The 16,790-nt window shown below is 40.8% G+C and overlaps 1 protein-coding gene across 6 annotated transcripts in view; it reads right to left on the reverse strand.

The window, feature by feature from the left end:
* Window positions 1-410: 410 nt before the first annotated feature.
* atp11a (ATPase phospholipid transporting 11A) overlaps window positions 411-16,790 on the reverse strand; it is a 46,695-nt gene continuing 30,315 nt past the window's right edge. The window contains exons 18-33 of one of the 6 annotated variants that reach the window (XM_071464217.1): window positions 16,379-16,452; window positions 16,141-16,244; window positions 15,069-15,250; window positions 14,430-14,681; window positions 14,132-14,309; window positions 13,900-14,002; window positions 13,562-13,707; window positions 13,148-13,207; window positions 12,928-13,055; window positions 12,100-12,235; window positions 10,864-10,887; window positions 9,107-9,172; window positions 8,891-8,994; window positions 8,631-8,796; window positions 6,963-7,063; window positions 5,550-5,689 (exon numbers count right to left, since the gene is read on the reverse strand). In XM_071464217.1, coding sequence (XP_071320318.1) covers window positions 6,977-7,063; window positions 8,631-8,796; window positions 8,891-8,994; window positions 9,107-9,172; window positions 10,864-10,887; window positions 12,100-12,235; window positions 12,928-13,055; window positions 13,148-13,207; window positions 13,562-13,707; window positions 13,900-14,002; window positions 14,132-14,309; window positions 14,430-14,681; window positions 15,069-15,250; window positions 16,141-16,244; window positions 16,379-16,452 — 1,810 coding nt within the window. In that variant the 3' untranslated portion in view covers window positions 5,550-5,689; window positions 6,963-6,976. Of the gene's footprint in view, window positions 5,690-6,962; window positions 7,064-7,311; window positions 7,406-8,630; window positions 8,797-8,890; window positions 8,995-9,106; window positions 9,173-10,863; window positions 10,888-12,099; window positions 12,236-12,927; window positions 13,056-13,147; window positions 13,208-13,561; window positions 13,708-13,899; window positions 14,003-14,131; window positions 14,310-14,429; window positions 14,682-15,068; window positions 15,251-16,140; window positions 16,245-16,378; window positions 16,453-16,790 lie in introns of those variants that run through there. The other 5 variants (XM_071464218.1, XM_071464219.1, XM_071464215.1 and 2 more) reach the window with 5 other exon arrangements.

Below are 16,790 nucleotides of genomic sequence, written 5' to 3' on the forward strand. Positions count from 1 at the left end.
GAGATCAGCGCAGATGAGAAGTGAAAAGGATGAAGGGAATCCAATCGATCCAAAACCTCCATCCTAATCTTGTTGACATCCTCAGATGGTGCAGACAGGAGCCCTGAAGCAACTTCGGGGAGGAAATTAAATCTAAAAATTGTCCTTTTTTTTTTTTTTTTTTTTAAACCATTTTCAACACAGCTGGTAGCGTAATTTGAGAAAACACAGCACATGTGAACACAGGTTAGTTAGATGCTCTGAATCCTGAGACTTCCTCTCATCCCTTCAGGTATTTAGAAACTCTTCAGGTGTGTTTCGATTTGTCAGCTCAGTTGGTAAGGTCTGACACATCAGAAATGCTCTACTGCATCCCTGTGGCTGATGCAGGAAGTGTAGGAAAAGAAACCACATCATCTCAGATTTGAATATTTCCACTTCTGGCTTTTATTTTCAAGCAAATGTACAGTTGTTTGCTCTTGATAGCTACAGAAAGGTTGGCAAAAATCCACAAGTAAATCTTGATATGACTCTGTTAAAAACTGTATACAAAAAGACCCCAAAACTGTACATTAATTAACATAACTACATTTATATATATATATATATATATATATATATATATATATATATATATATATATATATACTGTATCCGAGTGTACAGCGATTATAGATACTGTTGGTTATGAGAAATACACTATACAGTAATCCATTGCAAAAGAGAAAAGATAACATTCGGTTTGAAGGCTGTCAGTTAAGGTGGTCTTGAAAGATCAGGACAGAGAGGACAAGAGTGATCGGTACAGTAAGACCTTAAATCCACCATTAATGGCTTTGAAAAATTTCTACAGCAAAAGTGTCGATCATCAGACAAGACGGTTCAGTGCAGGGGTGTATCCGAGCTGACACCACAGAAATCTCTCTTTAAAGCTATGCAAACAGACATGTCCAGTGTTGTTTTGTCACAACCCAGTGTGAAAACTCTTCTACACAAATAAGACACACATCAAATATCCAGAAAGTAAAAAAAAAAAGTAACAAAGCCTCACATGATCTTTAACACACATACAAAAAGCTCTGAAGTAACTGGATATTTTTCGTAACATGTTCATTTATTTATATGGATCCCACAGTTTTCTGACGGTCTGTCTTCCAGATTGAGATACAGGACGTACCTGACTGTATTGCAATGATTAAATGAATCTTTAAAGAACCCTCAGGCGCCTCTAAGTTTTCAGAAAACTCCTATCATAAAGGATAAGTGTTTCTCAGATACTGATCATTATATAGTCAGGGAGGATTTTAGTCAACGATTGTATTGATTTCTATCTTATTACTTGTGGATTCAGGTGGGGAAACATGATTCGATTTTACGATGCTGAATACTGGCGCAGTTATGGGTGACAAACCTCTCCCTCTCCCCAAACATGTATCTGTCGGAGCCCAGTTTGAATTCACACACAGCAGGAGGAAGAACAGGATCCTTGATTACACGTTTACATTCACAAGCCTGAGAACATTAAAGGGCCAGTTCACCCAAATTATAAAAAACACATATAGTATTTTCTCACTTACCTCTAGTGACACTAAGCGATGCAGATATAGTTTTGGTTTTATATTTCCAAGTTTGGAGATATGTATCTCTAAGATTTGTGTGTGTTCATGTTACGCTTTTTTTTCTTTTGTAATTTTGGCCGAACTGACCCTTTAAATAGCAAATCACAGAGACAAGTGGATTTTACCTCAGAATCCAACAGTATTACTGTTTTTTTATATAAATATTTAAGTAGAAAACCAGGATCTCAAGTCAGACATTAAAGGAATCATACACAGAATATTTTCTAAAAAAAATCCCAGTTTATAATATTGATCGACCGCAGTTGATCGATCAAGCAGAGCAAGAGCTCTTCAAGTTTTCTATGTCTTTAAAATAAAGATTAAAGATCTTTCCAGTGTGCTCTGACCACGGAGTGAGACCTTCACTCACTCTTATTGTGGTGAATGGGACATTTATACTTTAAACATTAATGAAAACAGTAAAAATAACATTTCAGAGACAAATGCCCTCCTGGACATATATATAAAAAAATGAATAAAAAGAATAAAAAACATTAAACATTAGCTGTTGAATGTTCTGGTGCAAGTGGTCGTTAATTTGTTCATTGATTGTGTGTTAACAGTAATATTTCAGTGCTGTATTTGTTCCAAATGAGTCTTCTTGGACAGTAGAATCTGCGTTAAAATGAACTTTTACATTCACATCCATCATCTGCACTGCTTTCCCATCCAAACGCCTATTATTAATAGTCAATTTACCATAAAAGCAAGCAAAGACAGTTCAGCACGGACAGAGAAACTACCACAAGGCACCTAATGTAAAGCAGCTATGAGTATCTCTAGCAGCAACAAGGCTTTGGTTCAGAAAACTACTAAAAGTAGAGTACAAAACATCATTTCTACTCTGTCTCACGATGGATGGGTGGATGGATGGATGGATGGATAGATGGATGGATGGATGGATGGACAGACCTATGGAGGAATGGCCGAGACAGATGAGAGCGTGATGATGAGGATGGGCGGAGGCGGCTGTCGCGGAGGTAGGAAAACTTCCACATCACTTCAGCAGAGGGAGAAACAGAGAAAGAAAGGAAGAGCGATAGAGAGACAGCTAGAAAGAAAGACAGAGAGGAGAAGCGTTGAAACAGGAAAAGAGTGAGACAGAATTCATAGACTGCACAGCGACGGCGTCGCACTCTTGTGACGCCATCGTAAGGCTTTTAAAAGCATGAGCGCTGAGCAGTCGGATGCTATCATCAATCTACCATGCAAAACTACAACAGCTCACAAATATATTCTGTTCACGACATCAGGTTGAATGAACGTCTGATACATGAATTTCCTATAGCTCATAAACTAAAAGCTGACTGATGACGAGCAGACTAATTAAAGGCTTCATCTTGCTGTGATTTTTAACCAAACAGACCAGGTCAAAGTTTGGATCTGAATCATATTGAGAAAGACTCTGACCTTGGAGCACCATTCTGTAACATTGCACTGCCTTTTACTAGAACAGGTTTTTTTTTTTTTTTTTTTTTTGCAGACTGTCCCATTCGATGTTACTGCTCAGGTAAGTCAGGAAACAGTTTACTTTCTCAGGAGCAGACTTCAAGGTGAGCTCGGCTACGACAAAATAATGTTTTTGATGAATCAGTTAAAGAAAAAACATCAACATTTTGGGAAATATGCTTGAACTCGCTTTCTTGCTGATAGTCAGACTATCTCTCATGTTTGTACGATGAATATGAAGCTACAGCCAGGAGACGTTCAGCTTAGCTTGGCTGTCCGAAGGTAAAATAAAGCCACACTTTATTAGAGGTTTTTAGAGCTTTGTGGTTCTGATACATTTTCACAAAGCCGGGCTGTTTTCAGTCCTTGTGCTAAGCTGAGCGAACCAGCTGCTGGGGGTACCTTCACCTTTTTTTTTTTTTGTACAGACTCGAGAATGTGTCAGTAACTCTCAGCAAGAAAGGGAATAAACATCTCGCTCTGGCAAACGTTACATCGGCCGAGATTGAGAACATGAAACCGTGGAGCATGTCTAAGGCTGAATGATGAGTCACATGAATTTAACTTTCAGCTAAAAGATGGAAGGATCATAATAAAAACCACTGTGGAGATAATTTAAATTAATTCTATTATTCCATGTTCCACTTAATACCTTTCGTTTCTATATGTCCAGCTCCAATGCTGGATCAAATTTGTTTTGTTTCTCGTTTTTTTTTCTTTTCTTGTATTTTGTGAATATTATTAAGTCTGCTATGTGCAGGTTGTGTATGAGTAAAACCAAAACCATCAGTGTATATTACAGTGTTATGATTTTCTAGCACGACTAGGATGGGTGTGTGTGTGTTCTCCTGAATAAATGTCTATATGACCAACGAGCAAGTCTCATAAATATTATCTACTAATTTAAGGCATTAAGTAGATTGGAGCACTTGATAGAATCCTTGCGTTATGATTGGTATGTTTGTATGTTAATTTTTAAGGTGCTAAAAATAGTATGTAACATAAACTCAAACCTCCCCAAACTTGACAACTGACTTACAGACCACGCATCTAATTTAATAATTAAATAAACCTGCAGTACTTCTATCAGCTGTTGCCTCCAGGAGGTCAGGTTTTTCTGTCTTCTTTGGTTCATAATCTCTGTATTTACAAGGTGACATTAAGGCATTAAGAAACAGCTAGGAAAGCCGTCACACAGCCACTTCTACTGGATTCTATCACTAAATCAATAAGGCATAAAATAACTTAATTAGTCTCTCAGCGTTATAGATAAATATAAGATGAATGTCTATAGTTTAAAGTGCTTCAAAGACAATAAGAGAGGAGGAGAACCTGCAGAGATGAACACAGCACACACACTAACACGACCACTAGCTATCAGCACACAGATACACACATCTATCGCTACCTACAAGCTTAAAAGCTTGTGTTGGACACGGAGCTGAAGTTGGACTTTTTTCTTTAAGACACAATAAAGAATAAGTAATAAGACAGGAAAAAAGGCCAACTCAGATCCGCTTTTCAAACACAAGAGCTGTACTTCTCCACTACACTCCTCCTTACAATGCTGTAGGATCTGACCCCAGAGTCCTACGGAGTGTTTCGGGACAAAAGGTTTGCACACAGGCAACACCAGTTAGTCCTATAAAGAGGCAGAGCAGACACATGGAAAGAGAGAAGGAAGGAAAGAAAAGAAAATGTTTGGTCAGAGAAAGCCTGTGCTGGCTTTAAGCACTGTTACTGTCTTCGTCATCATCATCATCATTATCATCAGCAGCACAGTTCCAGTCACAACACGTCGTGATTATCGCCATGATCAGTTTTTAAAAAGTCATATAAATCCTAGTAATTAGAGGAAGGTACACTTCAGCTGCCTGCTGTCAGAGGCAGATGGATTTAAAGGGCCAGTGCACATATTTTCAGTGTGACATACTGTGCTTTATGGAATCATAACTTATTGTTTTTTTTCGTTGTGACATCAGTACACTGAGCCCTTTGCACGCCGTGGCGGTGAGCGAGGCCCTGTGGATGGAGTCCTCTCCAGAGTCGTCCCATAGTGCTTTGAGGCCATACTTGGCTGCTGACCTGGGACCAGTTATGAAAGTTACTTTCATTATAATCCCTCAGAGATGGATTACATAAACCTGCCATTAGCAACATAGCCTGTTATTTGACTCCAGCTCAGTAACATGAATAAACTCAGTTACTTTTCATTGACTTTACTTCCCAGCTCTGGTAGCAGTGACCTGATCCACTTCTGGACCAATCTATCATAATCACTCCTTTGTTCAGTTCGTCTCCAAATGGATGTCACTGTATCTGATATCAGAATGTAAGAATAGAAAAACACCAAAGATAAATTAGACTGAAGTCTCGGGCCCCGCCCCGCTGTATGCGTGCTCCTGCCTTGGTTGGCGGGACCCATCTGTGAATCGGAGGAGGGGGGTGAAGGTGCAGTAGTCTGGAGTTCTTTGCCAGCGTGTGAACATGACTTTCTTGGTAAAGGGTTCAGACCTTCGAGGGTTCGGGGCGTTCCTTTGGTGGCCCAAGCCCTGCCGGTGGCTGCCAGCCTTGGATGGGGCATGGAGAGATGCCAGGGGGGTGAACTCAGAGAGCTGGCCCTTGTAGAGTTTATCAGCATTCTGTATGAGAGCAAAGAGGGAGGAGGAGACAGAGAGGGAGAGAGGGAGAGAAGAGGGAGGAGAGACAAAGTAAAAATAGAAAAGAAAGCATGTTACTTGTGGAGTAATGCAGAGAGCAAGTGGAGGCCATACACTCAGGAGACACTGTTATCCCAGCTGGTCAAAATTCACACTGTGATGTGATTCACTAAAAACGTATGGACAGATCCTGTTTAATGGTCTGGTTTTTTTCAGCTACAGCCTGAAATTATATTATTATTACATTCAATTATTTATAATCCACCAATCATATCTGGGCGTAGTGTTTGTCTGTACACGTGGTAATGGTCGGTAACTTTATATCTGATTCATCAAACTGACTTTATATCTAAATAACGTCCCCTTCTGTATTACTTCCTAGCAGCTGCTTGTGAACTACAGCAGCATTTGCTATACCAGGTTAATTTTCTGGCTGTTTCACAAGCTAACTGAGCCGAGACCTAATTTTTTCAGGGCACTTGCTCTTCTTCAGCCGCAGCTCAGATGTTTTGGAGCAGAGCTAAAGAAGGGAACGACTGAAGAGGCAAGTGCTAAATGAGCGACTGCACAGGACAAGACAGTTTCCTGTGTCAGTAACCTGACCCTGAACACAACTCTGCATTACCAGACCATTCGGTTGTTTATATAATATAATTAATAATGTATTGCATTGCCTTTAATCCAATTGTCCAGCTGTGATAATGATGTCCCGCGTGCTCTTTTTAGACACAAGCGATGCAACCCGAGCACATTGCACATGAGTAGAAAAAAAAAAAAAGAATAAATAAGTAGATACGGTATCACCATGTAACACCATAAGCTTGCTTTTATGGAACCAAACCATGCAAATGAAAAAATGACAAACATGCATGAATGTCCAGTCCCACGGCAAGTAACAGTCTTTGGCCTCTGTAGTGATGCTGAAACGTGTCACTAGAGGGCGCCAGAGCTCCACATGAAGAACCACCCAACAGGCTGCAAACGCATTATACAATACCTGGAGACGCATCGGATCGATGGACTTTGAAGACGTTCCCACAGACACACAAACAAACACACTGCAACTCAGATGTTAGTCAGGTACAACATCCAAAAGTCAAATCCGCAGAACCACACACCACGGCAAAGTAAACCCCATCACTGCAGGATGTTAATCCATTACCCATTTACCACCATTACCCAGTCCACCCATCGCACACACACACACACACACACACACACACACACACACACAGGCAGGCTGTGTGTCTTTTACCGTGCTGAAGCTCTCTAGGCTTCTGTGACAGCTACTCCATCTAGTAACGAGTCCGAACTCTGGTAGGACAGGGCCCTCTCAAACCCTTTATCCCTCACACACTGCAGACACACACACACACACACACACACACACACACATTCAGAGACAAACACATTGAGGGTCTACCACTGAAACATAAACACATACATATTCTAACCTTAGTGTTAAAAGAAAACATGCACTGGCATGCAATCAGGCTGGTTCACATGAGAGTCACTTCATGCAAAAGAGTGGAAGGGATGTAGAAAAAGGAAAATACAGAGAGAAACAGGGAGCGTTAGAGACAGGAGGAAAGGCAGAGGGTCACCTCCAGGAGGGCTGGGTTAGAAACTGATTCTGCTGGAGGTCTGAGACAGCATAAAGATGGTGGAGGGCTCGGAGGCAAGGCACCGACGCTTAGTCTGCCGCGGAGGACGACCAGAGGGAGGGGTGCGGCAGGAGAGGAGGACGAGGAAGTTAGGAACCAGGAGATCAGAGGGACGAGTGAAGAGGGAGAGGGGAGTCAGTCAGATCTTTCAAAGAGCCACATGATCAACGTGACTTAAAACAGAAAGCAAAAGTTCCTCTGAGGCTTCCCCACAAGTTTCACATTTAAACAGCTGAGAGAAGATAAAGCCTGGTTATCAGCTCCTCACAACCACAGATAGTAGGACAGGTATGGGAAAGGGAGAAATTTAGGTCACGGAAGACACAGGAAAATGGTTTTAAGGTCATTAGAAGGCAAAAGTTCAAACCTCACTGCAAACAGTTAGAAAACAAACATGACAGACTGTGCACGTCATTCTCACTGCAGCAGCTGATCTAACTATCTAAACAATCACACAGGCCCTGGAGGAAAGTCCCTAGTTATCCATGTACTGCACCTGCACCGAAAATAACATCAGTGCTGTGCTTATCACAAGCTCCTCTGACTAGATTCCAGGGCCTGGGAGTGGTGTGGTTCAGCCTTTACAGTCACTTTAAACCGACATTTGGTTTCATGATGAGTGTCTCTAGTGCTGTTGTTGCAGAGAAGATCACACATCTTATCTGTTTCTTTGTCTTTGTCTTTTAGGGCTGCAGGTAATTATTTTTCATTATCAATGAAATTGATTAATTAATCAAAACTATTTAGTTTATAAAATGCTTAGAGAGTGGTGAAAAATGCCAATCACAGTTCCCCAGAGCTCAAGCTGACTTAATTAAAGGAAATCTATTATTGTCTATTATTGTATTATTGTACAGTATTCTGTCTCCTTTGTGACTATTAAAAAGTACATGTAAAGTTTTCCTGCATGTGACAAAATCCCTTCTGTACTTGACCTAGAAACAAAGGAGCACTGCACACAGACAGAGAGGAGCTCACTGACTTACATCCAACAGAGCAGGGACATAACGAAAGCCAGCGTACATCTGCTGAGCCACAGTCATGAGTTAAACATTTCACACACTGTGTTAGAGCTTTCAGAGCTGCTAACATTGTGATTAATATTCACTATACAGAGTAATGAAGCAGCAACATCCTGTTTGTGACAGGAACAAAATTTAGGTTTAAAAGCAGGACAATTTAGGATGTCATTTTTTTTTACTTTTTAAGTTAATAATATTATTTATACTTATTCTGTATGTACTGTTTAATGTGCCCACCTGGATGCGTTCAGTAGTTGTCGGCCACAGCGCCCTCCAGATCACCTTCTTCACCACATCTGGCAACAAACTGGCCGTTATCAGAAGGATTATACTGAGCCAGGCCGGACCACTGGACAACATCTGCATGAACACATAGTACATCCTCTGGTAGTTGAGGAAGGGCCTGGAGGAGAGGAGAGGAGAGGAGAGACTTTCAGAAATCCATCCAACATTATTTTTAAAAATGAAATGTAAAAAAATATGTTTTCAAAACCTACCAGATGATTCCTCCCCACAGCAGAGAGAAGACCACAAAGAAAATCAGGGAGCCCCAGATGACAAAATGATTGATCCAAGTCCAGTAATGAGTATCTAGAGCCAACTACAAGAGAGACAGGAGTCAAATGTTGGGTTTTACAGCTCCACCAGCGAGCTTTAATCCAGCCCTCCTTGGTCGCAGATACTGTCCGTACTGTATGAGTATGTGTGGTTACCTTGAATGTAACAGTGAAGACTAACACAGTGAAGACCAGAGTCCCAAACGTCCAGTTTCCAAACATCTACAGAGGCAAAGGGACAACAGCTGCTGTTAGTGACACGTTTCATCTTCAGTACATTTATTGTGAAATAAAACTCCCTCTGAATACCACACATACCGTCACATCAGTGAGTACACACTTTAGTGTTGTTGCAACTCATTGTTTATTTTCAGACAATCAGATTCAAAGCTGAAACTGTTTAAAAACCTTCTGTACACCTTTAACATGCATCATGAGTCACATGACTGTAATCGGGAAAAGTAAACGCACTCTTTCTGCAGGCCTGGTGTTAATATGGCACAAGGTGATGAACTTAAGTGCACATATTCAGTGAGGAATCAATCAATCAAACAGATGGCAGGGAGATTATCAATGACTGATGAATGAACAGGTGCAGTTATGGGTTAAATGTTTCTAGAAGAAGTGAGGTGCATGTTAAATGTGCAATGTATCATTTAGATATTAAAGAATAATAATTAGTCATGTAAATTTAAAACTTAGAGACAGTCAACATGGAGCAGGGCAGCCTCTGTCTACAGTATAATTACTACAGTTTCTCCACAATATTCTGATGATGATGATGACCATTGTTTAACACTTAAATGTGCTTTTTCCTGAAAATTCATAATAGTAAAATAAAAATGCCATACTTTAAAATCATAACTGTGTCATGTGGATTTTCACTCTGGCTCGACTTTAAATCCTTTGGCCACAAATATGCAAATTTATTTTTGCCGAGTTTCCCCAAATGTATTAAATCCATGAGAAAGAATAAAAATATGTGATATAAGAGTAAAGAAAGTAGAAAAGAACATGAAGAGAGGGAAAATAATGTAAAAAGTCCACCTGATGTGATGAGCTGTTAAATGACAAACCAGTGAGCCTTAAAATATTTGGTGGCTGCTATTATTTAAGCAACGCATTGTGATGTTTAACAGTTGTAACTAATAGGATTTTTTTTTTAACTTTTACTTCATATAATTAAAAAAAAACTGCTTGGCTGTTCAAAAACCAAAGGATAACTTTTAAAAAAGCCTTTAAAGGTTATAAAGAACAAATAAAATGTGAGTAGTGACACAGCAACACTTAAAACAGACGCTTCTGTGTAAATAATTCACCTACCAGTGGATTACAACATCATAAATATTCTGGGTCTTCCCTTTTACAATTTGTAACAAGTCAAAAGCTTCAGATTTGCATCCTGATGGATGAAAACATCGCTACATCTGCATCCAACCTCTTTCTTTACAAATGAACCTATAAATAGTCCTGAAGGTTCAGAGAGTAACCACAAACGTGACAATGTTCCTCCGATCTAAAAGGAGAACCATCATCTGAAGGAGAATTAGATTAGAAAGATGGCTCGGATGTCATGTAATGGAAGTAGGAGTGCAAATCTCTTTTCTATATTTATTTATCCTGCGCTTTAACTGAACACACACACACACACACACACACACACACACAATGCACACACAGTGTATCGCTAAGGTGTTTGATCACTACATTAACACCTGGACACGTGAGGAAAAAAGCAGGTCACTACACAAAAGCCTACAGTTGCTGTATCTACGGCAGGCACTAAGGGCTGGACGGGAGATGAACGGGGGACAGATGACGGGTGGTTCGGTATCAGGATGTGTGACGGGACGAAACAGGAAACTGAAAAGTGAAACTAGGGAGAGATGACAGAGAGACAGGGACAGGCTTACCATCTGTGTGTTGGTTGTCATTAGCTGGGAGGAGGAAAGAGAAGCAAAAAGAAAAAGCAACACAAAGGTAAGAGAAGAGGAAGAAGAAGAGGAGAAGGCCAGAAGAAGAAAATCATAATGAAATAAACAACAGTTTTGTGGCTGGAGAAGAAAAAAAAAAAAGAAATAAAAAATTAGATGCAAAACAATAAGTGAAATCAACCGACTCAAAGCAGTCCAAAAGGTTTCCGGGAGAGTAGCACTTCTCGAAAATGAAAGGAAGCAAACTGAGAACACAGAGGAAGATGGTGGGAAACCCGCCATGCTGTCGTGTCTTGGATGCGAATGGAAGAATGTCTGTCATCTCTTATACATAAAACTGTCAGTCCACTAAAATCATTCTTCACTCAGGGGAACACGTTAGAGCAGCAGCCCTCAAACTTTTTCTGCAAATTCTGCAGAAACAGAGGAGGGTTGCAAGGCCGTTATCTCAGACACTATTACAAACTAATTATTTGTAATTATCTGGAGACAAAATATCACATAATTAACATGTGCAAAACTGCAAGGCAATTAACAGCTTTACCTGTTTGCTACATTCACTAAAAACAATCCACCTTTAATGTTAACTCATGGTACAACCTGACAAATGACCTGCAAATTGTGCTTATGACATAATAACAAGCTACACGTCAGACTTGGCCACACTGTAAAATGAAGAGCTATAAAATGCAGTACAGACCACATTTAACTTTGAGCTACAATCAAAGTACAAAATAAAAACCTAAAAGCCAAAAATAAAACTCTCAGATGCTTCATAGTAAAAGATCCACTATCAAAGCAACTCTGTGTCTGTCATAAAGGCTACAGTTAATAAACCTGGGAAACAAAAAGGAGGAAAAATGTCTCTGGTTTATATTTATTAATAAACTGAAAACATCCCAGATAGACAGAAAAAGACAAATGATGAGCAGCAAATTATAGATGTGGCTGTGCCTGTCGAAAATGGAAATCAAAAGCAAAATATTTTTGATAAAATGATGCAGCCTTCAGTTTAATATAAATATAAATGTCCAGGATCCATGGATTTCAGTTTCTTTTTTAATGAAAAACTGGAGACACAGGCAGCAGTTCTGTCTCCACTCAGCAGTCTGTGGATACTGTCTCTTTGAAAGAAGTAAATCTCGTCCAAATTAGAAACATTTCAAGTAAAAAATAATAAATGTCTATGAGCCGGCATAGAGACACGGGTGTTACCTGTCCTTTGCTGGTGAAGGTGGTGTTGTCAAACAGGAAGTAAGCACCAAAGAACATCACAACGGCGTCGTACACGCCCAGGATGGTCCAATATATGAAGATAGGCCACCGCAGCAAAGAGTTCTTAGCAATATCTCTGTGGAGACAAACAGTAAACATCATGAATTACTCATGTCGACCTCTAACATGAGTGATGACACATTTATTGATCAATACTACATTAGCAGCCTTAGGGACCTTCCTTTACCCAGAAACTGATGTAAAGAGATATTTTAACCTGATTTAGCACAGGCACTGATTGATGAATACATTACTGATACAAGCCCATCATAAACACTAAAACACTACATGATCTGAGGCTTTTATTTCTCTTCAGGAGTCTGGCTGTCTGTGACAAGAGACGAGGGTCATACCACGAGAAAAAGGAAGAATTCAGCCTGAGAGGAAGAAATTCTTCATCTGATCATGTGAAACCTCGAGTTCTCACTTTGGAAAAGTTTCAGCTGTGACCAAACTGAATCCAAGAACAAGCCTGATCTGAATCCATTCAACAAATGTCTCCTCTGCGTGGACGCTAACACAATAGCAAATTGTTTGTGCCTGCAGTTTATTAGAGCCATAATGAATGAGTATGCTTTTGTTTTTGAAATAAAATCAACGTTATTATTTTGTACACCAACAATTAAATGGAAGTATTATGATTGGGATGTTTGAAATGTATGAAATTGAAATCTTCATGTGTTTCTTTTGCTTATGAAGGTGGAGTAAACACATAGTTCAGTATAAAACTGATAGTTTTCAATGGCTTAGGAAGATTTCAACACGAACCTATAGAGAGATGGGTCCTTCTTCAGGATGTCCATATTAATGTGCTGCTCTATGAGGCTGTAGAGCAGGATGGGCAGCGAGGTGAAGCTGATGTTGTACAGAGTCAAGTAGGCGGTATCATACAGAGGCTGGGGACACGCACAGAGAGCAGCACTTCAGTCATTTTTTCCCTTTCATTCTCAGTGGTTATTTGTGTGTGTGTGTGTATGTGTGTGCCTACCTGCTGTGAGAAGCCACAGAAGAACTGGTAGAGGAACTGGGGGAAGATGAAACAGACATTCTGCGAAAAGACAAAATAAATAAGAGAAGAAACAAGCAGCAGGTAAGTAGATGAAACTGTGAATGGAAATGTTAAAATCCTTCAGTTTTTATTTCTGTTTTTTTTTTTTTTTGGACAAAAAAAAAAGTAAATAGAAGATTAAAGGAGTGTTTCAATAGAAGAGATATTTTGGCTATTCTTACTAATTTCATGTGCATAACTACAAAATAAACAAATATTCAGAAACAGAATTGTAACTAAACCACAAGCAAAAAAAAAAAAAAATGAACCTGACAAAATAAAAATTCAACTTAATATCAAGCTAAAAACAGACAAAATCCAAAACGACTCGTCTTAAACAAACTCTGCTTCTACCTTGTAGAAGAAGTATTGCACGAGTTCAGAGATGCGTATGTAGTAATAGTGTCCATGGACGAGCAGCATCTTCTTGAGGTGTTTGAACTTTGGGATGGCGTAGTCACTGTTCCTCACGGCCTGACGACCCTCCTTACCCATAATACCTGGAGAGGCAGACAGAGGTTTGTCACTTCCTGGTTATTTCAGATTAAAACTGTACTGAGTGAAAATGTTTATATATATATTCTTTGGTTAAAGGAGCACTGTGCATGTAACAGTAACTGTATTGTGGTGCAAAGTAACTTGAAACGTCGTAGCATGTTGACGAGATGCAGGATGGCTACCAGAGTACTAACCAATGCCGACATGGGCCTCCAGGATCATGCTGACATCATTAGCTCCATCTCCAATCGCCAGTGTGATTGGGTGCTCCTTGGAGGCTTTGATCAGCTTCACAATCTAAAAGCAAAAGCCACATCTTACCTCGAAACTCTTACAGACCGAAAACCATCAACAGTTGTTTCACTGCTGCCCGTTCTGACTGAAATCTGTATGTTCAGATACAGGTGCCACCAGAGGTCTGGGTACCTGGGCTTTCTGGAGCGGCGCCATTCGACAGCAGAGCACAGCGCTGCAGTTGCGGCAGATTTCTAGGAAGATCTCTTTGTAGTTCCCTGAGTTTGAGTCCTCCTGGCCGGGCCTCAGCACTGCAGAGAGGGTGGCTCCATCGATGATCAGACCAAAGTCAGTACAGTCAGCTGACAAACTAGACAAACAACAGACCAGTCAATACTCAGGGAAACTCTATGGGAAAATAAAATACACAAGAATGTATCTCGTGGAGCTAAAGAGTGAACTATTGTCTCTAACAAACACAGACACACACCCAGAGAACGTGTCCCTGGTCATGCCTCCGTGCTGCCTCAGGACGGTCCGGCTCAGGTCAAACAGGACGTCGTGAAGGCTCTGCTCCTCCGTGCGTTTGGTGGTCAGCTCCAGGATCTGGGTGTTGCGACGGAAGAGCTTGCTGGCATAGCAGGTTGCAGCCGCCGTCTCCATCTTGTCTCCGGTCAGCACCCACACCTTCATACCGGCCTTGTGGAGAGACTCAATGGTGTCCGCCGCTTTTTCCTGGAGCCTGTTGTGTGAAGGAGGAGATGTGTGCAAGTGAATGGTTTAGTTGCACAAAAACAAATATTAAAAACATTCCTCAGTGGCAACAATAATGATACTTGGATCATTTTCTGACTGCGCAGGATGAGCTGACTTGCAGCGTCCTCTGAGTTACAGATCCCTTTGAAGCCTGCACTATAACTGCCCCAGTACTGTGTGTAATTGGAGGGTTGAACTGCCACTTGGTCTTGCTCAGTTTGGCTCATTTAGAAGTGGGGCAGCACTTGTCATGGCGGCAGCAAACACAGACTCAAGAGTTAGTGCTGAAGTGCAGACATAATGGTTATAAGAGACCAAAAGCAAAGACTGGATTTCTATACAATACAATTGCCATTTAAAGGAGATCCTCCACCTGTCCTCCACAGCTGTGGCTCCCAGCAGTATCAGGTCCTTCTCTATGAGGTCATAGGCCTCCGCCAGTCTTTTGTCCCGGTCCTGTAGTGCCAACTTGGCCCCGCTCAGCAGGTGGCAAACCTCCTGGTACTGTTCAGGGCTCAGAGGCCTGTAGGCAACACAAAGTGTCCTCAGACCCTCCTGGAGGACACAGAAGATTCAAACAGGGTTAGTCTGACACACCAAGGAAGAATTAATGATCTACTCAGAAGAACACAAGCATTTTCCATCCTCCAAAACACATTCAGAGTTTGGTCTCTGAATGCGAGTGTGTGGGCAGCGACTGCTCTTTCTATTTGGGCCTCACCAGCACAACACCCACCACAGATCATTCTGTTTTCACTGAAAACTACAATTTATCTGCAGCTGCAACCTCGACAAGTGTTGTCTTAGTGACCTGGTTTCCACTACAGGTTCCATTCGCTTTATTTAGCTCATCTTTATGGGTAAACTGAACCACAGACTCCATCCCTCTGATACTCTGCCACTGTGAGAATCAGCTCTGCATTTTGGGAGTTACTTTGTGATAAGATTTTGCAGTTTATTGCTTTATTGTATGTATTTCTGTAGAACCTGTCTATTTCTCGACAACCTGTCTACTTATCTTCAAGCTGTCTTCTTCCACCTCAGTTGGTTTTGGTGTTTTTTTCTTTAAAGTAGCTTTTCTCACAGAATTTGTTTTGTGTCTAAGGTAAAAGGTAACTGCCAGTACAGTTTTTGTCTATTAGAAGTCACACTGGACGCTCAGTACAAATACAGAACAACTGCTTGGTGGAAGTGCGCCGTGCTCCACTGATCTACTTCCTGTGGTAACCATAGGAACAGCTGAGGTCATGTGCTGTAACTGTGGAAACCACTGAAATCACCCAACCTTTTAAAACGCTCAGAAATGTTCCAGGAGAAAATGACTTCTATAGGTCTATGAGAGGATGAGAAAGTGTGTGTGTGTGTGTGTGTGTGTGTGCGTGTGTGTGTGTGTGTGTGCGTGTGTGTGTGTGTGTGTGTGTGTGCGTGCGTGTGTGTGCTCTCACCACTGCGTTGTGCTCCACCCGAGCTCTAACCTGATCCACCTTGCCTGAGATAACCCTGGGGAAGATGGAGGAGTCTGCACCTTTGCAGAACAGATAGAGCTCACCTGCTCACGCACACACAGGAAAAAAGAGAGGAAGAGAAAGTGTGTCAGAGAGAAACCATGCACAGAAATCTAACCACATATCCGTGCTGCATATATATACTTATACATATTTGTAACAGCTTCCTGTGTATTACCAGTGCTGGCCCTGACAATGACGCTCATCCTCCGTCTGACTGAGTCGAATGTCAAAACCTCCAGCAGCTCAAACCTGATAAAGATAATAATAATGATAAAAACACACAGAAACACTGAAAATATCCTCAAGCTACATTAGAATCATCTTATTTCATTAACTGAAACATGATCTGTCACCAGCTTGAAAGCTGAAAATGCTGAAAGTCCAGAGATACAAAATTTACCGGCAACAATAATCATCTCTGTTCATCACTGGTCTAAATTTATAATCGTGGCTGGAGGGCTGCTGGTTTTCACTGTTACTAGGCTACTCAGACTTGTTGCAGGAGTGACGTAATATTACAAACGCAGTTCGGATCAACTCTAATCACTGCTCTAAATTTATGTGTTGTTAACCAAACTGTGTAAGTA

This window comes from Trachinotus anak, unplaced genomic scaffold (genome assembly GCF_046630095.1).
Source record: "Trachinotus anak isolate AG129_WGS33_773 ecotype Australia unplaced genomic scaffold, CSIRO_AGI_Tana_v1 ptg000026l, whole genome shotgun sequence".
Taxonomy (NCBI): Eukaryota; Metazoa; Chordata; class Actinopteri; order Carangiformes; family Carangidae; genus Trachinotus; species Trachinotus anak.